This window comes from Geotrypetes seraphini, chromosome 2, assembly GCF_902459505.1.
Source record: "Geotrypetes seraphini chromosome 2, aGeoSer1.1, whole genome shotgun sequence".
In the NCBI taxonomy this organism is placed as follows: Eukaryota; Metazoa; Chordata; class Amphibia; order Gymnophiona; family Dermophiidae; genus Geotrypetes; species Geotrypetes seraphini.
In genome coordinates this window covers 438,582,072-438,604,009 of record NC_047085.1, presented here as the reverse complement: position 1 = coordinate 438,604,009, position 21,938 = coordinate 438,582,072, and the positions used below count along the sequence as shown (strand labels likewise).

The 21,938-nt window shown below is 42.4% G+C and overlaps 1 protein-coding gene across 1 annotated transcript in view; it reads left to right on the top strand.

The window, feature by feature from the left end:
* Window positions 1-21,938, top strand: part of C2H10orf67 (chromosome 2 C10orf67 homolog) — a 215,422-nt gene that overhangs the window by 115,546 nt on the left and 77,938 nt on the right. Inside the window, exon 6 of the mRNA XM_033932886.1 lies at window positions 20,507-20,657. Coding sequence (XP_033788777.1) covers window positions 20,507-20,657 — 151 coding nt within the window. The remainder of the gene's footprint in view (window positions 1-20,506; window positions 20,658-21,938) is intronic.

Genomic DNA, 21,938 nt, shown 5'->3' with positions numbered 1-21,938 from the left:
AAAGATTTGTGCTTGGGATACATGAAAGCAGTTTGAGGTGTGAAATGAAGAGGTACCTAGAAAGTTCCTGAACTAACATTTACAGAGTTAACTGAAGAGGCTATGAGATGGTCAGAGGAGGATAAACAAGTAAGCTGGGAGGAAAAACCTCCAAGAATACTGTCCAGAAATAGAAATGAAGCTACACTTAGAGGAAACCATTATAATACATCAGCTAAATTTCAAGAGTGGAATTGAGTAGAACCCTAGAAGCAGCAAGAGAGACGGTGTTTTCAGGAAAGCTATGAAAAAGGGGGATGATATCCTTTCAACCAAAAACAGAGGAGAAGGAGGTCAATCGTCTGCTACCGCTGCAGACAACCAGGACATATCGTCTGGTATTGTTGAGCTAGGTTGGAAGACCTAGAAGACTTCAACTCTCAAAGGTCTGTAAGATATGAAAGTCGTGAAAGGGAGTCATATGCAAGTCCTGAGAGTCCAAGGGAACCAAGTTTAAGTCCAGAAAGATGTGAAAGGAGCCCAAGTTCTGAAAGGGAGTATTTTGTCTGTCAGAATGGTGCTTACTTTAGATTTATAAGAATGTCTGCATATGTAGAAGAAAATACCATATTTTTCACTCCATAAGACGTACTTTTTCCCCCCCTCAAAAAAATGGGCGGAAATAAGGGTGCGTCTTATGAAGCAAATATACAAAAAAAAAAAAACACCCGGTGGTACCTTTAAATATTGGAGGTCGGTGGACGGCTGCCTGCTGCTTGTCGGGGCCCGCGGCGCACAAGCGCGCTAATGCCTGGCCAGTTGGGCCAGTTGCAGGTGCTTCGCAGGGCTGCTGCCTGCTGATTACTAACACGTCGGGGCCAGCGGCTCACAAGCGCGCTGCTGCGTGGGCGGGTGCCACTTCTGAATGGCTGCCTCATTAGAACCAATTCTGAGCTGATTAAGCCTAAAGATGAACAGGATGCTGTGGCATGGGAGAGCATGGAGAAAAGTAAGGATCATCTGATGATGGAGAACCATAAAAATGGCAAAAAGGAGACAACAGAAGAAGGTTCCACTGAAATAGCTCCCATGACTGGGTCACAAGAAGTCAAGATGATGCCAGTCGAAAATGAAATCTGTACTGATAATGAATCTGAAGAACATATGGATTTTAACCAGGGAACAGATCAAAATGAATACTCTGAGGAAGAGTATGGAAATTGCTCTGAGGAGACAGAGATGGACAGAAGTCTGGAAGAGGATTGGAAATATAATCAGAAGAAAAATAAGTTTATTGGAAACATAGGTGAGAAAATAACTTTCCTGACGGAAAAGGAAAGACAAAAGAAGGACCAGGTACCAGATAAAAACAGGAAATGCATGATGTATATAAAATCTGTTCCTGGTCAGATGATTGAGATGAAAGAGTTCACCTAGAGGAAAAGATAAGAATGAACATTACCGAGCAAGAAGTAAAAGGTTAACAGTTTCTTCTCAAGAATTAAAATGGGATCAGGAAACATGGAAAAAGCTTGAGAAGACAATTTGGGCCAATTTATATAGGGTCCCAACTGGAAGTTCTTCTAAGATATTCAAAAAGAACAGTTACAGAAAAGCATTTGAGAATGAACTACAATTATAAAAAGCAAAGGAAGAGTCTGTTATGGAATGAAAGTGACTTGTTTGAACACAGACTTTAGGCAAGTCAAAGGCTGTAAATGGAATACTGCAAGAGAGAGAACAAAAATAAACAAATGGGAAGAGAAGAAAGAAACAGTGGTACAACTTTAGGAAGAGGAAGAACTGTGTGTCCGGAGATCATGAGAGGAACTCATCTCCAGTCCTACTCAGGGATTCATAAATTCAAAGACCGGAATGTATATGGTAAATATAATATTGTTTATAGAAATAACTAGAAATTATTAAGAAAACCATTATGAAATGTTTTAATGAAAAATGTTATAGAATGTTTTAACTCCTGATAAGAAAATGGATATTGTAATTTAAAGTCAATTACCTGAAGTACAGTAGATATTGATACATGAAAGACATGGAGAATAGTGGTTTGCCTGGGGTAGAGGGTATTTTGGTTGGGCAAGAAGTAGTTGGTATATATTCCTACTCTAATGTTGGTCAGTAATGATCTAAGCATGCCAAAGAAGGAAAAAGACCTGAATATATGATAGATTATGTCATGTATTAGGGAAAGGAAAGCATTATGGTATGTAAGAATGAATGATAAGAGTAAAAGTTACATAGTTTGGATGTTAAGTTGTTGAGTGCTGATGGAATGAGTGAAATGTCGGGGTCGACATTCTCAAAGGGGGGGGGGTAAGTGTAACAAAGTGTAGAAGTTCTGAATAAGAGAGTGCCTATGGTGTGCATGGGAGGATTCTCAAGGTAATGTGCACGTAAGGATTCTTAAGTTTTATTTTGAAAGAGAGCAGTAGTTGAGAACTGAATATAGCAGCAGCAGTTGAGAGCTATATGAAGCAGCAGTTGAGAGCTGTAAGAAGCAGCAGTGGAGAGCTGTATGGAACAGCAGTTGAGAGCTGTATGGAGCAGCAGTTGAGAGCTGTATGGAGCAGCAGTTGAGAGCTGTATGGAACAACAGCAGTTGAGAGCTGTATGGAACAGCAGTTGAGAGCTGTATGGAGCAACAGTTGAAAGCTGTATGGAGCAGCAGCAGTTGAGAGCTATATGGAGCAGCAGTAGAGAGCTGTATGGAGCAGCAGCAGTTGAGAGCTGTATGGAGCAGCAGTGGAGAGCTGTATGGAGCAACAGTTGAAAGCTGTATGGAGCAGCAGCAGTTGAGAGCTATATGGAGCAGCAGTAGAGAGCTGTATGGAGCAGCAGCAGTTGAGAGCTGTATGGAGCAGCAGCAGTTGAAAGCTGTATGGAGCAGCAGCAGTGGAGAGCTGTATGGAGCAGCAGTGGAGAGTTGTATGGAGCAGCATTGGAGAGCTGTATGAAGCAGCAGTGGAGAGCTGTATGAAGCAGCAGTGGAGAGCTGTATGAAGCAGCAGTAGAGAGCTGAATTCAGAGCTATATTCAGAGCTGTGTGTGTTAGAAGAGTACTCCAGGCATCATCCAGTGTGGCATCAGGCATCCAGTGGTTTTGTTCCAGTACTAGCTAACGCAAGAGAGGCAGTGGCGTACCTAGGGTATGTGGCACGCGGGGCCCATCATTTTTTGACACCCCCCTCCCACCCCATGTAAAAAATATTTTTTGTAATAACCATGAAACGGTATAAATGGTCAGAATAGAAACAAGCAGTGAAAAATTTATTTTATTGAACCTCATATATGTAACCATTATTCCAAACATACCATAACATAACATAAATTATGTGTGAATTGTCATGACATCAGAAGTACATATGGAGTAGCTGCAGGTGATGCTTGGGACAGTTCTGATTGTGTTAGTTCGGTTTTATGTGTTTTTTGAATAGAAGGGTTTTTATTTCTTTTTTGAAGGTTTTGTAGTCTGTGGTTGAGGTCAATAGGTTGTAGAGTTGGGGGTCGAGTGTTGCAGCTCGAATGGCTAGGAGGTTGTCAAACTGTTTTTTTCTTTTGACGTTTTTGGTTGGAGGGTGTGTGAATGGTGTGTGGGTTCTCCTATGTCTGGTTGAGGTGGATTGAATTATTTAGCTGAAGAAATTAGTTGCTCCCCCATTCCACACACACTAATTCTCTTCCATTTTTGTTCCCATTATAAAAAACGCTGATAAGTTCCCAGAAAAAAAAATACATTAAAATAAGAAGTGAAAACAAAGGCCCCTACAGATGAGAACATAACATAAGAATAGCCTAACTGGGTCAGACCAATGGTCCATCATGCCCAGTAGCCCATTCTCATGGTAGCCAATCCAGGTCACTAGTACCTGGTCAAAACCCAAAGAGTAGCAACATTCCATGCTACCGATCCAGGGCAAGCAGACACTTCCCCCATGTCTTAATAACAGACTATGGACTTTTCCTCCAGGAATTTGTCCAAATCTTTCTTAAAACCAGCTAAGCTGGGAGAGAACATCTTGTATTTTGAGGTGCGATTTGTGGGGATTGTTACTGCCCAGGACTGCAGCGCTCTTTGAAAGCCTGAGCCGGAGCGTCGGGAGCCGAATCCCTGCAGGCACTCGCAGGGACAGACGCCCTGACGTCACACGGGTCCTCTTCCCGTGAGTGAATGAGACGCCACGACTGTAGCGCCCGCATTGCCCCTTGGGAGCCCCTTAGAGACATTGGGAGACACGAGAAGTACTAACTGTATGTATCAAAGTTGATTACTATGGCGAAAAGAAAGGGGAAAGCAAAAGTATCTACGCCTATTTTACCTGGACCCGTAGATAGACACCTTGTTTCTACCAGTGTCTTAGGTCAAAGTCAGGGAGCTGACTCGCTATCAGGGGCGTCTCTTAGTTCCCCAGGAAGAATTCCCCCACCTCCACCAAATATGCCTGTTGGTCTGGATCCCAAGATAGGTTCCAGTTCTCAACCAGTGGAAGTTTCTGTGCAACAGGTAACGTCCTCATTAGTTTATGGGGCAATACCTAAAGCCACAAGTAGAGCCACAGGAGGTTACTCTTAAAGATTTATGGCAAATTAATACTGGAATGGAGGGGTTATTAAAGTCAGTAGTGACTCAGAATGTTAAATTTTCACAAGAAGTGATTGATAAGTTGGAAAATGTTGATTCAAATTTGAGGATTATGGAAAAATGTATTAGAACAACAGAGTCTCAGGTGGTTACATTGCAAGTAGTGTCTTCAACAGCTATTAAAGATTCTCATATTACTCATATGAAATGTGAGAAAATGGAAAATATTCAAAGGGCAAAAAACCTCTGATTAGTTAACTTTCCAAAAACTCAATTATTGTCCCCAGAAATACTGATTCGGAAATATTTCAAGGAAGTATTGGGGTTGACTGATGCAGAGAATTTGCCCATAACAAATTTATATTATATTCCTCAGAGAAAGAAAATTCCTGCAGATTTGGGTGTAGATCAGTTGGAACAAATTGATTTTGATTTAACTGGGTTCCTGGAGGACTCACAAGATATAATTCAAACTAGATCTACCCTATTGATAACATGTGCAAAAGAAATAGATAAATCCTTAATTATGAAAGCTTATTTTCGGAATAAACAAATGAAATTTTGTGGAGATAATGTATTGATTTTTCCAGATGTGGCCCAAGCCACACAATTGAGAAGGAAAGCTTTTTTAGCTTTGAAATCAAGGGTGTTGGCTTTGGGGGGACACATTTTATTTGAAGTTTCCATGTAAATGCTTAATTAAATTTAAAGAAAATGAATATGTATACTGGGACTCTATTCAGCTGGAACAATTTTTACAACTTAATGAAGTTAGTTAGACATCACGTGAGTTAATATTTGGAGTTCAAATGTATTAAGCACCATTAATGTTTGATTTTTGATCAAGATTATATTGACTGTATTGTTTAGTTTATAACAGGATTCTCTTCCAATAATGTGGACTTGAGGAGTTAGTGAAATATTTAGGAAGTGTTTATTCTTTTGTTTGTAAATTCCTTTCTTTATTATTATTTGTATGAATGATAATGATGACAATTTGATAAATAAAAAACAAACAAACAGCTAAGCTATCTGCTTTTACCATAACTTCTGGCCACTTCATTTTTAAGCTTAGATCTTTCCTTCCAAACAGAGACCTTGCTAGATGTCAAATACAGCACAAGGGAACTTCACACGGACTTAGCTGTACAGGAAATGTGAATCTCCTCATACACCCACCTATAGTGCAAAAATGTGCAAAGGTCTGGTTTTTTCTTTCGATCACTACATAGCCTAATGCCACACAAGCATCACTGTTACAAAAGGTCAATGCTAAGGTTAACAAAGTTTCCTTCCTTGGACCACAAGGAGATACTGACAAACCACTGGAAGAGATCCCAACAACTACCTAGGCACAATACCCAAAGACCCACTCAGTGTGTGAACCAGTTGAATGGAATGGACTAACTGGGGGGTGGAAATGGGCCCGGAATTTGCTCAGGAGAATTTCCCAGACCACCTCTTCCTCTCAACACATTGACATGCTGCCACCACCACCACCATTAGGAACACCTCACCGGGTAGGCCAGCAATGCTTATAAACTTTATAAAACACATTATTATATTTTCTTATAAAGCACATATTTTAACTGAACTCTCTGACATCCTCAGCCTTGCCATTCACAAAAATAGAACATAAGAACATAAGCATTGCCTCTGCTGGGTCAGACCAGGGGTCCATCGTGCCCGGCAGTCCGCTCCCGCGGCGGCCCCCCAGGTCCATGACCTGGAAGTGTTCCCTACCTAACCTAAAATATCCATTCCCCATTCGCTCAATGTCCTGTAAGGTAACTCTATCTGTACCCTGTAATCCCCTTCGCTTCCAGGAAGTCATCCAGTCCCTTTTTGAACCCCAGAATTGTACTCTGTCTTATCACCTCTCCGGGAAGCGCGTTCCAGGTGTCCACCACCCTCTGAGTGAAGAAGAACCTCCTTGCATTCGTTATGAATCTGTCTCCTCTCAGTTTTTCTGAATGACCTCTTGTTTTAGTTGCCCCTGCTAGTCTAAAGAATCTGTCCCTCTCCACCTTCTCTATGCCTTTCATGATTTTATAAGTTTCTATCATGTCCCCTCTCAATCTCCGCTTCTCCAGGGTAAAGAGCCCCAGCCTGTCCAACCGTTCGGCATATGAAAGGTTCTCCATACCCTTTATCATCCTCGTTGCCCTCCTCTGGACCCTCTCGAGTATTGCCATGTCCTTCTTGAGGTATGGCGACCAGTATTGGACGCAGTATTCCAGATGTGGGCGCACCATTGCTCGATACAGTGGCAGGATAACTTCCTTCGTTCTGGTAGTGATACCTTTCTTGATAATGCCCAACATTCTGTTCGCTTTTTTTGAGGCCGCTGCACATTGTGCCGCCGGCTTCATTGTGTTATCTACCAATACCCCCAGATCTTTTTCTTGGCTGCCTTTTCCAAGTACCCTCCCTCCCATCGTGTAGCTGTACATGGAGTTTCCTTTCCCTATGTGCAAGACCTTACATTTCTCCACATTGAAGCTCATCTGCCATTTTTTTGCCCACTCACTCAGTTTGTTCAGGTCGCTCTGCAGTTCTTTGCATTCCTCAACAGTTCTGACCCTGCTGGAGAGTTTTGTGTCATCCGCGAACTTGATAACTTCGCACTTTGTCCCCATTTCTAGATCATTAATAAATATATTGAACAGCAGCGGTCCCAGCACTGACCCTTGCGGAACACCACTTGTGACCCCTATCCAGTCAGAGTAGTGCCCCTTTACTCCTACCCTCTGTTTCCTGTCCGCCAGCCAATTTTTGATCCATCTGTGCACGTCCCCATCCACCCCGTGGTTCCACAGTTTCTTCAGTAAGCGTTCATGGGGCACCTTGTCGAAGGCTTTTTGGAAATCTAGATATATAATGTCTACTGGGTCACCTTGGTCCAATTGCTTATTTATCCCCTCAAAGAACTGCAGTAGATTTGTCTGGCATGATCGGCCTTTACAGAAACCATGCTGGCTCGATCTCATCAGATTATTTTTTTCTATATGCTCATTGATACCTTCCCTGATCAGTGATTCGGCCATCTTCCCCGGAACAGAGGTTAAGCTCACCGGTCTGTAGTTTCCCGGGTCGCCTCTCGATCCTTTTTTGAAGATCGGTGTAACATTCGCTATCTTCCAGTCCTCCGGGATTACCCCTGTTCTCAAGGACAGGTTGCAAATATGCTGCAGTAGCTCTGCTGTTTCATCTCTGAGCTCTTTCAGTATTCTCGGGTGGATCCCATCTGGGCCCGGAGCTTTGTCCGTTCTTAATCTATCTATCTGTCTGAGAACGTCTTCGAGGCTTACCTCCATGCATGATAATTTCCCCTCTTGATCTCCCCTGAAGATTTTTTCCGGTTCTGGCACACTGGTTGTGTCCTCTATTGTAAAGACCGACGAGAAGAACTTGTTTAGCCTACCAGCCACTTCTTTTAACTCTTTCACCACTCCCTTCCGGTCACCCTCATCCAGGGGCCCCACCTCCTCCCTCGCTGTTTGTTTCCCTTTCACATATCGGAAAAATGGTTTGAAATTTCTTGCTTCCTTGGCCAGTCTCTCCTCATACTCTTTCTTGGCTTTCCTGACTACTCAGTGACATTCTTTTTGATGCTTCCTGTGCTCTCTCCAGTTTCCTTCAGTTTTATCTTTTTTCCACTTCCGAAATGATTTTTTCTTGTCTCCTATCACTTTCTTTACTTCACTGGTTATCCATGCAGGGTCCCTCGTCTGATTCTTCTTGGAACCTTTCCTAAATCTTGGTATATATAGGTTTTGCGCCTTGTTTACTGTGTCCTTGAAGAGGGACCAGGCTTGCTCCACAGTCCGAGTTTCCTTGGAGCTGTTTCTGAGCTTCTTTCTCACCATTTGTCTCATGGCATCATAGTTCCCTTTCTTGAAGTTAAATGTTGTTGCCTTGGTTCTCTTTCCCATAGGTAGTCCTACTTGCACTTTGAACTGTATCATGTTGTGATCACTGTTTCCTAGTGGTCCCATGACCTCCACATCCTTTGCTGGTCCTTTCAGCCCATTGAGGATCAGATCCAGAATCGCTGATCCTCTCGTTGGTGTCTCGACAAGTTGTTCCATGAAGCAGTCATGGACTGCTTCCAGGAACGCCGTTTCCCTTGCACATTTTGAATTTCCAAGACACCAGTCTATACCAGGATAGTTGAAATCTCCCATAACTATGGTGTTTGGGTTCTTGCATTCCTTTCTCAGCTCTGCTACCATTTCTGTATCCTCAGCTTCAGTTTGCCCTGGTGGGCGGTAGAACAGTCCCATCTTTATCTCGGATCCGTTGCTTCCTGGTACTTTGATCCACAATGACTCCAGTTGGGCATTTGTCACTGCTGTGTCCACAGTGGTTGAGTGAATGGTATCCCTTATGTATAGTGCTATTCCTCCCCCTTTCTGGTAAGTCCTGTCTTTTCGGTAGAGTTTGTATCCTGGCAGTACTATGTCCCATTTGTTTTCTTCGTTCCACCATGTTTCCGTGATCCCTATGATGTCTAGTCTCTCATTATTGGCCATGACTTCTAGTTCCCCCATTTTGTTCCTTAGGCTCCTTGCATTAGTATACATGCAGTTCAACTCCCGGCTTTTTCCCTTCCTTTCTATTTTCCCTTGCATTCCATTCTTCATTTTGTCCCCTTCCTGACCTGCCAACTCCTGAGTATTGTCTCTTTTGTCCTCTCTTTGTGGTAGATTCCTATTGCCTTCCCCTTGTGGCGTGTTCCTATTGTCCTCCTCTTGTTCCTTCTCATCATCCAGTCCCATTTTGACTTCCCCTTTCAGCATGCTCATCCTTTCCCCCTCTCGCTTCATCTGACTCCCTTGTTTGTTCATAGTCTGTTGCTTGCTACTTGTGTCTTCCCCGTAATCTTTCCCCTCAGTACCCTCACTGGATACTGTTTCCCGAACCGTCGATACCAGGTCGACTGTCGGCTTTCCCCTTTTACTTAGTTTAAAGCTTGCTCTATCGCTCTTCTGACGTTATTTGCTAGTTGTCTAGTTCCAGCCTTGCTCAGGTGTAGACCATCCTTCTTGAAAAGCTTGTTCTTTCCCCAGAACGTTGTCCAGTTCCTCACGAAGAGAAATCCTTCTTCCTCACACCATCTTCTCATCCATGCGTTAATTGATTGTAGCTCCGTCTGCCTCTTCGTTTCTGCCCTCGGTACTGGCAGGATCTCTGAGAAGGCTATCCTCTGGGTCCTCATCTTCATAGAAGGAAGGAAAGTTCCCATTTCCTGCTGTCTCATGTCCCCGGCCTATACAATATTTTTCTTCTGCAGACCCTTCAAAAGTCTGACCAAATCCTCGTTTCACTTGCATTATAAAGTACTGAGGATGCCATCTCTCCCCAATCCCAGGTCCTAAAGTCTGAGACAGTAGCGCAAACTGCCCGATTCAGGAAAAAAAATTTTGATTCAGCCTATTTAATTGGTTTTTCGATTCGATTTTCCTGCCCAGTTGGGTGATTTTTTCAAAAATCCTGGTGGTTTTTATAGCTTTTTCACCCCCTTTGGCTTCTCCTAACCACACTGGTGCTGTGGTGTAAATAAAATAAAGAAACAAAAAGGACTTTTCCTCTCTCTGTTAAATCTTAGCTCACGTTTGCGGTCTAACACCAGCTCTGGCACGATACACATTTCAAATCTGACATATTGTAATCAAAAAACAGAAAATAAAATTAATTTTTCTACCTTTTGTTGTCTGGTTATTTTTCAAATCTTGTTGGTCCAAGGCTCTGGTTTTCTTCTGGTAACTTGCTTGCCAGGGTCTCCTTCTTTCTTCTTTCTGCATGCTAACATCCATCTGCCATCACTGTCCTCCCCTTCCATTTCCCTTCCCTCCCCAGGAAATCTGGCATCTTTCCTTTTTTTCATCTCCCTCCAAAAATCCACCTTTTCTTAACTACCCTTTCATCCGGCATCTCTCCCTCCTTCCCCACCACCCCAGGGTCCACCATCTCTCCCTTTCTTTTCCCAATTACCCTCCTATCCAGTAGCTCTATCCCTCCTCCACACCATCCCTTGTGTCCAATTTCTCTCCCTTTCTGTTTCTTCCCTCCCTAAATTCCATGGTCCATCATCTCTCTCCCTCTCCTCTATTTTCAGACACATTATTTCTTCCCCCCCAAAGTCTGGCATATGCACGTCTCTTTGAACACCGCCTTCCCTCCGTGTACTTCTACACCAGGGTCCCCCCCTAAAGGCCTGTCCCCCCTTAAAGGTCTGCATCCCACCCCTGAAGGCCTGTCCCCCCCCTTGAAGGCCTGCACCCTCCTTGAAGGCCTGCACCCCCCGAAGGCCTGCACCCCCTTGTAGGCCTTTCCCCCCCTTGAAGGCCTGTCCCCCCTTGAAGGCCTGCCTGCCTGTCCCCCCCCTTGAAGGCCTGTTCCCCCCTTGAAGGTCTGTCCTCCCCTTAAAGGACTGCCTGCCTGTCCCCCCCAAAAGCCTGTCTCCCCCCATGAAGGCTTGCCCCCCCTTTAAGGCCTGCATCTCCCCCTGAAGGCCTGTCTGCCCACCCCAACCCGAAGGAACCGCTCGCCCCCCTCCACCCCGAAGAACCGCTCATCCCCCTGGCCTCCCCGCACCATTTAGAGTAGCAAAGCAGCCTGCAGCAAGATCGCGATGCCAGCGATCTTGCGCTGCTTTGTGCTGTTTCCTCCGCCGCAGTCCCGCCCCCCTCCTCTAACATCAGAGGAGGGGGGCGGGTCCACGGCGGAGGAAACAGCACAAAGCAACGCAAGATCGCTGGCATTGCGATCTAGCTGCAGGCTGCTTCGCTACTCTAAATGGTACGGGGAGGCCAGAGGGGAAGAACCAGACGTCGGGGGGGACCGGACGCCAGTGACTTCAGGCCGGGAGCACCCCCTCAGGGCTTGCACCCGGGGCGGACCGCCTCCCCATCCCCCCCTTGGTATGCCACTGAAGAGAGGTTAACTTTATTTTTACTGTGTGCTCTATGGGCATCATTAAGAAAGGTATCACGACAAGGACGAAGGAAGTCATCCTGCCACTGTATCGTACTATGGTGCGCCCGCATCTGGAATACTGTGTCCAGTACTGGTCGCCGTACCTCAAGAAGGACATGGCAGTGCTGGAGGGAGTCCAGAGAAGAGCAACAAAGCTAATAAAGGGTATGGAAAACCTCTCATATACTGACAGGCTGAAAGAGCTGGGGCTATTCTCCCTGGAGAAGCGGAGACTTAGAGGAGACATGATAGAAACCTTCAAGATCATGAAGGGCATAGAAAAAGTAAACAGGGACAGATTTTTCAAATTATGGGGGACCACAAGTACAAGGGGGCACTCGGAGAAATTAAAAGGGGACAGGTTTAGAACAAACGCTAGGAAGTTCTTTTTCACCCAGAGAGTGGTGGATACATGGAATGCGCTTCCGGAGGCTGTGATAGGCAGAAGCACGTTGCAGGGCTTCAAAGAAGGTTTGGATAGGTTCCTAGAGGACAAAGGGATTGAGGGGTACAGATAGGAGTAGAGGAAGGTTATAGGGATAGGAGTGAGAGGCAAGTTATAGGAATAGTCGGGGACCACTGATCAGGCAAATGGGCCTGATGGGCCGCCGCAGGAGCGGACCGCTGGGCGAGATGGACCTCTGGTCTGCCTCAGCGGAGGCAACTTCTTATGTTCTTATGTTCTATGCTTGTGGAGATGGCACGGTATACAAATCTTTAGTTTAGTTTAGGGTTAATTTTTTTTCAATCCGTACTTGAATAATTTTTATGTTTAATTTTGTTTTTTATAATTAACTGTTAGTTTATGTTCAAATATATTTTATTGAGCTCAAGAAAACAGCAAACAGGAAACCAATCGAATACAAACAAACTCAGCTTTTTAGAATACAGAAAATCCTCCCCCATCCCAACACAACCCACCCCAAAATAAATAACCCCCCCAGGGTCCTCCTTCCAAATACATCACAACCAGAGAAAGATTTACAAAAAGCAATTTAAATAGGCAGAGCAATAAATAACAAGATACAAAAATTCAACAGTTCAGCAAGCGGCTTCGGGCCAACGGGGTCATCATTGCCCAGAAGGGTTCCCAAGTGTGTTGAAAGACCCGGCCAGGGAGAGAAGAAAGGTCCAACACATCTCTCCGTTCCCACTCAAGAGAGTAATCATTCGACAGCGCCAAAGAGAGTAATCAGGAGCCGTATCCTCAAGCCAATTCAGCAAGATACATTTCAAAGCCACCAAGACAGTCCATTTAAGGAAAGCTGCAGCACCCCTCACACAAGGGAAATAGTGAGGAACAATTCCAAACAATAATAAAGGGGAGCGACGAATGGTAATTTTCCAGATACGCTCCACAAAGGCAAATACTGCATTCCAAAAAACTTGAATAGCTGGGCAAATCCCAAACATGTGTCCCAAGCTCGCTTCTGGAGCTTGGCATCTAAGACAAGCAGCAGTGTCACGAAGGTGGGATAAGTATGCCCTCTTCGGAGAGATGTATAGGCAAAAAACCAACTTATAATGTTGTTCCCAAAACGTGGTATATTTTCAAAAGGCTGGCAACCTACAGACTGCCTGCGAGAGTACATCATCCGGTAGGGCCACGGCAAGGTCACGAGCCCAGGCGTCCCGTAATTTAGTATGATCAAACAAGGGGGACTCATCCTTCAAGTGGCGATGATGGAATTTAAGCGGAACTGGAAGTTGAGAATCAATGGTGAAAGCTGTGGAGAGCAACTCATGACAAGAAGCAGTCAAAGAATTGGAATGTAAAGATGAAATATAATGATGAATTTGCATATAAGCAAAATAATTAGTAGGGGGGAGATCAAACTCCTCTCGCAATTGTGCAAAAGGCTCTATTTTGCCATCATCATCAACCAACTGAAAAACGTAGTGAATCCCCCTTGTTTCCCACCGAACAAAACTCGGCCCATCAATCCCCGGCATGAAGGAGTTATTGTAACGGATAGGCAAAAAGGGAGTCACAGAAGCAGAAAGAGCGTGGAATTTACAGACCCAGCGCCAAACCTTCCTCAAGGGATGGTGAAGCACTTTTGCAGAGAGAGGTTCAGGCACAAGAGAAGGAAGAGAATGAAGATAAGCACTAAAGTGAATAGAGCGAAAACAAGAAAGTTCTAGAAAAATATTAGTGAACACCAAAGTGCCCCTAAAAAAGTCATTAATTTGGCGCATGCCACAACCAACTGTCAAGTAACGGAGATTCAATAAACCCAATCCACCCCTATATCACGGAATCGCGGCCCTCTTGTAAGGCATGCAAGGCCGTTTCCCAGACCAAAGGAATCTCTGAACCAAGCGTTCTAACCGTTTCTCATCTCGAAAAGACAAGTAAAGAGGAAGTACCTGAAAAACATGTAGCCAACAGGGGACAATAAGCATGTTGTAAAGATGTACCCGACCCAAGAGCGAAAAAGGAAGAGATCCCCATAACTGCAATTTGTTCTGAAGGGCCTGAAACAGCGGTTCTACATTTAAATGATACAATTGAGATAAGTCCAGAGGAATGAAGACCCCAAAGTATTTCAAGTGAGAGTCCGCCCAATGAAGAGGAAATGCACCCCTCCATCGGGAACGCAAATCGGGGGGGAATGGCAAGGCCAAGGACTTATCCAAATTAAGAGATAGGCCAGAATAAAAGCCAAATTCGGAAATGAGATCCAATGCAGTCGGTAAAGAATCCTCAGGTCTAGTGAGAATCAAGAACATATCATCCGCAAATGCCAACGTCTTCAGTTCAAACCCGTTAATAGAAAGACCCCTCACTTCCTCAAATCCCCGAAGAGTACATAGCAAGGGTTCCAAAGAAAGCAGAAAAGTAAGGGGGAAAGAGGGCAGCCCTGCCGAGTACCACGGAGAACAGGGAAAGAATCCGTTCGGTTCCCATTAACTAAACGGGAAGCCCGCGGGTTAGAGTAAAGAGAACATATAGCATCAAGGTAGAAACTCCCAAAGCCAACATGTTCTAGAGTGCGAAACAAAGAGGACCAATGGATACTATCAAACGCCTTAGAGGCATCAAGGCTGACAAACAGAGCCGGAATCTGAGAAGAAGAACAGTGGGCAAGGACAAAAAGAACCTTGCGGACATTACAGACAGATTGACGCCCCCGGACAAACCCAACTTGGTCCTCATGAATAAGTACAGGAAGATGTGGAGCAAGACGATCGGCCAACATGCGGGCAAAATACTTGAGATCTACGTTGATCAAAGAGATGGGATGGTAGGAACTCAGGGAATCAGCCTCCTTGCCAGGCTTCAGCAAGAGAGAGATAAGTGCCTTATTGGCCTAACGTGGAAAAGAGCCCTGAGCAATAGCATTTAACTGTTAGTTTATATATATTATTAAAAGTATTGATCTCTTTCCTTACTGTTGTTTTTGCTGGAGACTACACATACCCTGAAGTTTCCTAAAATCTCTGTAGCAATAAGGTGGAAGTGAGCCTTGTCATGGGGATTTTAACACCATTGTGACACATTTCCTATTTCTGTGTGTTAAGACAGGGCTGCGCTGAAACTAAGGGGTATTACATTACGCTTACTTTACAAATCTCCACGAGCAACCATTTTTGTGAATAATATGACATCTCCTAAGTTTACTCTTTATAGGGGTACTAAACAAGATTGCCCCCATTCCCCGCTATTATTTAATCTGGCGCATGAACCCCTAGCTATATCTATCCATGTTAACCCTTCTATAAGAGGAATCCTAAATAAGACAAGCCAATACAAATTATCCATCTATGCAGATGACATTTTGCTATATCTTACATTGGACTCTTTGCCACACCTTCTTGCTTGTATAAATTCTTTCTCGCAACTTTCAGGTTACAAAATTAATTGGACAAAATCAGCTATAATACCCCTTTCTAAAATGTTACTTCATCATCAGGAATCACAATATCCATTTAAATTAACAAACAAATGGACAAAGGGGACCCCATTAACATATACTTGGATTTTCAAAAAGCCTTTGACAAGGTACCCCATGAACGCCTACTACGGAAACTGAAGAACCATGGGGTAGAAAGAGACGTACATAGATGGATCAAAAATTGGTTGGCAGGAAGAAAGCAGAGGGTGGGAGTGAAGGGCCAATACTCGGACTAGAGAAGGGTCACGAGTGGAGTTCCGCAGGGGTCGGTGCTCGGGCCACTGCTGTTCACTATATTCATAAATGATCTAGAAACAGGGACGAAGTGCGAAGTTATAAAATTCGCAGACAACACCAAACTAGTTAGTGGAGTTAGGACTAAAGAGGACTGCGAAGATTTACAAAGGGACCTGAACAAACTGGGAGAGTGGGCGAATAAATGGCAGATGAACTTTAACGTGGAGAAATGTAAAGTCTTGCATGTAGGAAACAGAAACCCGATGTACAGCTATACGATGGGAGGGCTGGTAATGGGTGAAAGTAGCCTAGAGAAGGAATTAGGGGTCCTGGTGGACAAAACAATGAAGCTGTCGGCACAGTGCGCAGCAGCCTCTAAGAAGGCGAATAGAATGCTAGGTATAATCAAGAAAGGTATTACAACCAGAACGAAGGAAGTTATCCTGCCGTTGTATCGGACAATGGTGCGCCCGTATCTGGAGTACTGCGTCCAATATTGGTCGCCATACCTTAAGAAAGATATGGCGATACTCGAGAGGGTACAGAAAAGAGCGACGAGATTGATATGGAAAACCTGTCATATGCTGAAAGACTAGAGAAACTGGGGCTCTTTTCCCTAGAGAAGCGGAGGCTTAGAGAGGACATGACAGAGACTTACAAGATCATGAAGGGCATAGAGAAAGTGGAGAGGGACAGATTCTTAAAACTTTCGAATACTACAAAAACGAGAGGGCATTCGGAAAAGTTAAGAAGGGACAGATTCAGAACCAATGCTAGGAAGTTCTTCTTCACCCAAAGGGTGGTGGACACCTGGAACGCGCTTCCAGAGGGTGTGATAGGTCAGAGTACGGTATTGGGGTTCAAGAAGGGATTAGATGATTTCCTGAAGGAAAAGGGGTATAGATAGAGGATTACTATAAAGGTCCTGGACCTGATGGGCCGCCGCGTGAGCAGACTGCTGGGCATGATGGACCTCTGGTCTGACCTAGTAGAGGCACTGCTTATGTTCTTATGTTCTTAAATGGGAACCATCTAAAATAAAATACTTGGGTATATGGTTCGGTAAAAATATAAAGGATACACTTAAATATAACAGTGAGAATATTATAAAAATAACCACAGAGCTTTTTCACATATGGTCTCCTCTTTTTCTAACTTGGTGGGGTAAAACCAAAACTAATGAAATGGTCCTAGCACCAAAAATCAATTATATACTTTGTATGATTCTTATTTCATTTCCAAACCCTTTCTACAAGAAAATTGATTCATTAGAATCTAAATTTATATGGCATAACTATAATTCACGCATTGCATTACAAAAACTTAAGCTGCCACATATTTTTGGAGGTATAAATCTACCAGGCAAAATTCTGGTTTTTAAGTGATGTAAATTTTAACTCCCCAAGATGGATCCATTTTGAAAAATGTCCCTTTACACTTAATTCCTTCTATGGATAGATTTAAGTTTAAAAATAATACTTGTATATTAAAAGCAACATCTCGTGTTATTAATAATGTTATGAAGCAGTTGCATCAGAAATGGACAGATATAGCGGATATTTCTCTGTGGTACACTTCTGTATTTGATTACAAAATTCCTTGTAAATTTAAAACATATATGGCGTACAGCAGGCCTTTGGTCACTCTCACAACTTTATGACAATGGTTCCTTGATCCCATTCCAGAGTATTTGTGATAGGTATAATCTGGACCCTGGGCAGGAATCAGTTGGGTTTTGTTAACTCAATCTATAGATACTTTTCACAACTTGTCAAGTATGGGGGCAGATGCCTCCAAATACTCACATATTACTTCCATCAGTACTGCTCTTCTACATTCTAAAAAATCAACATCTTTAATATATAAAATCATTCAGACTAATAAAACCTAATCTGAAGTCAGTTGTAAGTGGAATATGCAACTGGATTTACAGCTGTCCCCTTTAGAATGGGAAACGTTCTGGTCTAAATCAATTCGTCCCACTCTGTCTGCATCTTGACTGCAATCTTCTTACTTCATTTTACATAACGCCTACTGGACTCCTGCAAAGTTAGCTAAACTTCCACGTGCAACCACGGATGTTTGCTGGTCATGCAATACCTCTTGTAGGTACCTTGTCTCATATGATATTTAAATGTGAGAATTTGTTACATTATTTTCAAGTATGGAGCACTATTTCAGATGTATTCTCTATATCTGTTCCTCTGTCATATGACATTATTATACTGCGATCATCCAATCCTAAAGTTGATATTATTTCCGTTGGTACCAGATTATTTTATTTATGATAGCCCTAGCCTTAACACACTATTGTTCTACATTGGAAAAATAATCAACATGTGTCTTATCATGAATGGTGGAATATCTTATGTGCATACAGGAACTACGAAGAGATTACAGCATTAAAACAAAATCACTTACCATCCTATATTAGAAATTGTAAAATTCTAGATAATTATTGCACATAACAGTCTATAATACTCTCATTGCTACCTTGTAAAGGTACTTTAGCTAGATTGTGAGCCTTCAGGACAGATAGGGAAGTTTATTGTAAACCGCTTAGATCTGTAATATGCTTAAGCGGTATATCAAATGTTAATAAAATAAAACATAAAGGTTTACATTCTTGTTTTCAATGCAGCTATTGTTATTGTTTGTATCTCTGCTAAACATTTATAAATAAAAATAATTTAAAAACTTCTACTGTACCTATGGCAAATTGTAACCTGGTAACTGTATATTATGTATGTCAACTTATAACCCGTTCTGAGCTGTTTGGGGAGAATGGGATAGAAAACAAATTAAATAAATAAATATTACTCTCTGCAACAACTCTTTAAAAGATCTTATAAAACTATAAATTCATTGCGTGATAAGTTTCAGTTGATCAGTCTCAATTTAAAAAATTATGAATTATTTCCCTTTTAATTAGCAAGTTGTGCTAGGATAGAATCTCAGATTTGGCAAGTTATTGCTGGTTTTTAATATGGCACTAATTAATAATGAGATTTAATGGAAAAATGCTTTTCAACATAACATTCATCTAAAACATTATTAAAGTAGTTATCTGCTGGAAATCTTATTATCCACAACAGGTAGCTTAACAATTAAAATTTCATGCCTTATTTTATATGCATGTTTTAAAAAACAAAGGAAAACCTACACCAAAACTTTCAAGTTACCAGTGCAAGCAAGCCTTATTGTAAATACAGTTTATACTAATGTATAAATGATATGCAACTGTCAGACTTTTCCATTACAAAATGTGTCAGTTGAATCTTATCCCAAAGATGCAGGAAATAAGATTTTAACTTCTGACATGTAATCACTTTGCATTTGAAAAGGACTCTTCATTTTCATGCAGATGTAATTTTTTTTTTTATTTTAAAGTGAAACATCAGAAATCATGTATCTATTTTGCTTGTTTAAAATACTTATAGCCTACCTATCAATATACTTTATTTAATTTAAAATTTATATACCATCTAAAACTAAACAGTTTACATGGCTTACATACACAGTGTTAAAATGACAACAGAATAAAAACAAATGAATAATAAAATACTCATCTAATAAAAGTAAGGTTACGTACAATCCTCAAGAATATCATAGAGTGGATAGCAGGGCTCTTGGATAATTCATCAATTTTAGGTAAGTTAACTAAAAAAAGGCATCTACGAAAAGCTGCGTCTTTTGTAATTTTCTGAACCTACCCTTTTCACAGCAGGTAGATTTTTAAAAACAGCATTTTTAGCTATTAAAAAAGTGATAGTTACTGCTTAATCGATAAGTACTTGGGATTTCAGACTTTATAGTAATATTGCTATAAAGTTTGGTCTAACTTTATAAAAGTCTTTAATGTTAAAAGAAATATATGCATACGTTTTGTCTAGACAGCTATAGTATGGTATATTTAGATGTTTTCAAAGGCTTTAAATTGACAATAAAAAGGAGTATCTGTTGCTATAAGCTTCTATTGCATAGGAAAAAGACCTTTCCATAATGAAAGTGGCAAGATTTAAACAAAGGACACGCATAATAAAAATGTAAATGAGCTTGCTTTACTAAAACTATAACTTTAAAGTCTTTTGTTGAATGTTATCGTGAAACCTTCTTACAAGGTAATCACTGTTTGCACAGAGATTTAAACTGAAGTGTTCAATAGCATTAAACGCCTGCACAGTCTATGTGTGACAGGCATGCAAAGCCATGTTAATGTTCAGCATATGAATTACCTCCGGGTGGCTCCAGCACCGAGTAGAAAACCAACTGTGTTGATAGCTGAGGGACTGATGGACTCCATGTGGCTTCCAGCCTAAAAACTTCACCACTTTGACATGTGATGTGCTCCTCATGACACTGGCAGTACTGTCCCTGAGCAATGGCACAAAGGCAACAAGCCCCCCCTCCTTAGCCATACACTTTGCACCCGCTCCTTGCCTCAGTGCTACCCAAGTTTCTCCTGTTCGCTTGGTTACAGACAGCACTACATGAACACACAGAAGGAAGTGTGGGTGGATAGGCCCCAGCTGCCTCCAGGGATACAGCTTCCATAATAAATTGATCTGAATGATGAGGGCACACAAACAGTATGATATGTATTATTCTTGTCAAGCAAAATGTCCCCATGTGTTTTGGTCTTTGTTTGTAATGTACTGCAGTCTTTTTAGTCTCATTCTATTTTTTTCATTCATATTTTAAATATACAATAGGGCTGAGGAAATTCTATGATAGTCATGCTATGGAATTGTTGTCGCTGTGCTGCATACATAAATCTTTTGTTCCTTTCTGAGAAATAACTGCTTCTATAAAGTTTCAGCTTATGTTAGGAGAAGAAGAAATGGATACAGAAACAATTAAAGAAGAAAATTCACAATATAGACAACAAATAGATAAACTTCAGATTAAGATTATAGCTCTGGAAGATGCTGTGAAAAGGAAGGACAACACCATTGAAAAATTAGGTAAAACTTTTTTATGGTTATAGAATGAGCTGATCAATGTACCTAAGCACTGAAAAAAAGAAAAAAAAACACAAAAAAGTTCATCCTAACCAGAACTAACTTGATTCACAAATGGTGTAATGGGCAACTTATTGGGACTAAGGGCCAGATTCTGTAAATGGTGCCCAAAGTTAGGAGCCAGGAAAATTCAGTACTAAGCCCTGTTCTATAAAGGGTACTCTGGGTTGAGTGCCCTTTAGAGAAGAGGGTTTCGCACAGATTTATGCCTGCTGAAACCTGGTGTAAATGATGGTGCAAATCTCATGGCAAGTGGGTATATAAATCACCCTACATTTAATGTTGTGGAGTTTGGGGTCTGTTCCCCTTGAAGTTAGCTCACTTCCTGATTTATTAGATGCTTGACTGTGGCTTTTTGGCCCTAATTTCAGTCCAGTAGGGCTTAACAGGTGCCGGCTGCATACATTACTCCCCCTACATGCATGCAGATCCGTGAGGACTGAGGTCTCGGTCAGGCTTGCAGCCCAAAAATCCCAGTACGAGGACTGGAGCAAGAGGCAGGTGTCTCTTCTATTTCCAGCTTCTGTGACAGCTGCAGCAGTCTAACCCAGCACAGACAGTGAGTACTGCCTATTGAAGTCTAAGGGAAAATCGAAGGGGGAGGAATGGGGGGGACTGATTTTATTGTTTTTAAGTGTTTCTTAGGCTGTAGCTAGGGACCCCACCTCTAAAAATCCCCAGAATATTTTGACCCTTTAGGGGGTTTTCTAAACTGGTTTCCTGCTAAACTGGAATGTACACAGGTGAGGCTGGACTCATTTAGAGCACTGGTCTGTGACCTGAGGGCCGCTGCATGAGCGGACTGCTGTGCAGGATGGACCACTGGTCTGGCCCAGCAGCAGCAATTCTTATGTTCTTGGGCCATTTTTAGCATGAGCACTCTGTCATGGCAGCCACCTTGGATTTTCCAGATGTTGAATAAAAGCCTCCATCTGCCTCAAAAACCCCTCAATATGGATTTAAAACACTTGGGATGGACTCCAACAGTGGATATACTTCTATATCATGCCAGATTTGTGATAGATAGCTGACTGAACAGCAGCCGGGTGTCACAGGTCATGTGAGGGTTGGGTTGGCAGCCTCGGGCTTAGCCCTATCTGGCACCCTTAGGGCCAAGGGATCACAGAGGATCTCTTATCCAGGGAAAAGAACCTCTTCGGAGCCTTGGGATGGAGTATGGGCAAAGTGCAGATGTGTGGATGCTGCAGAGCCCAGGAAATAGCA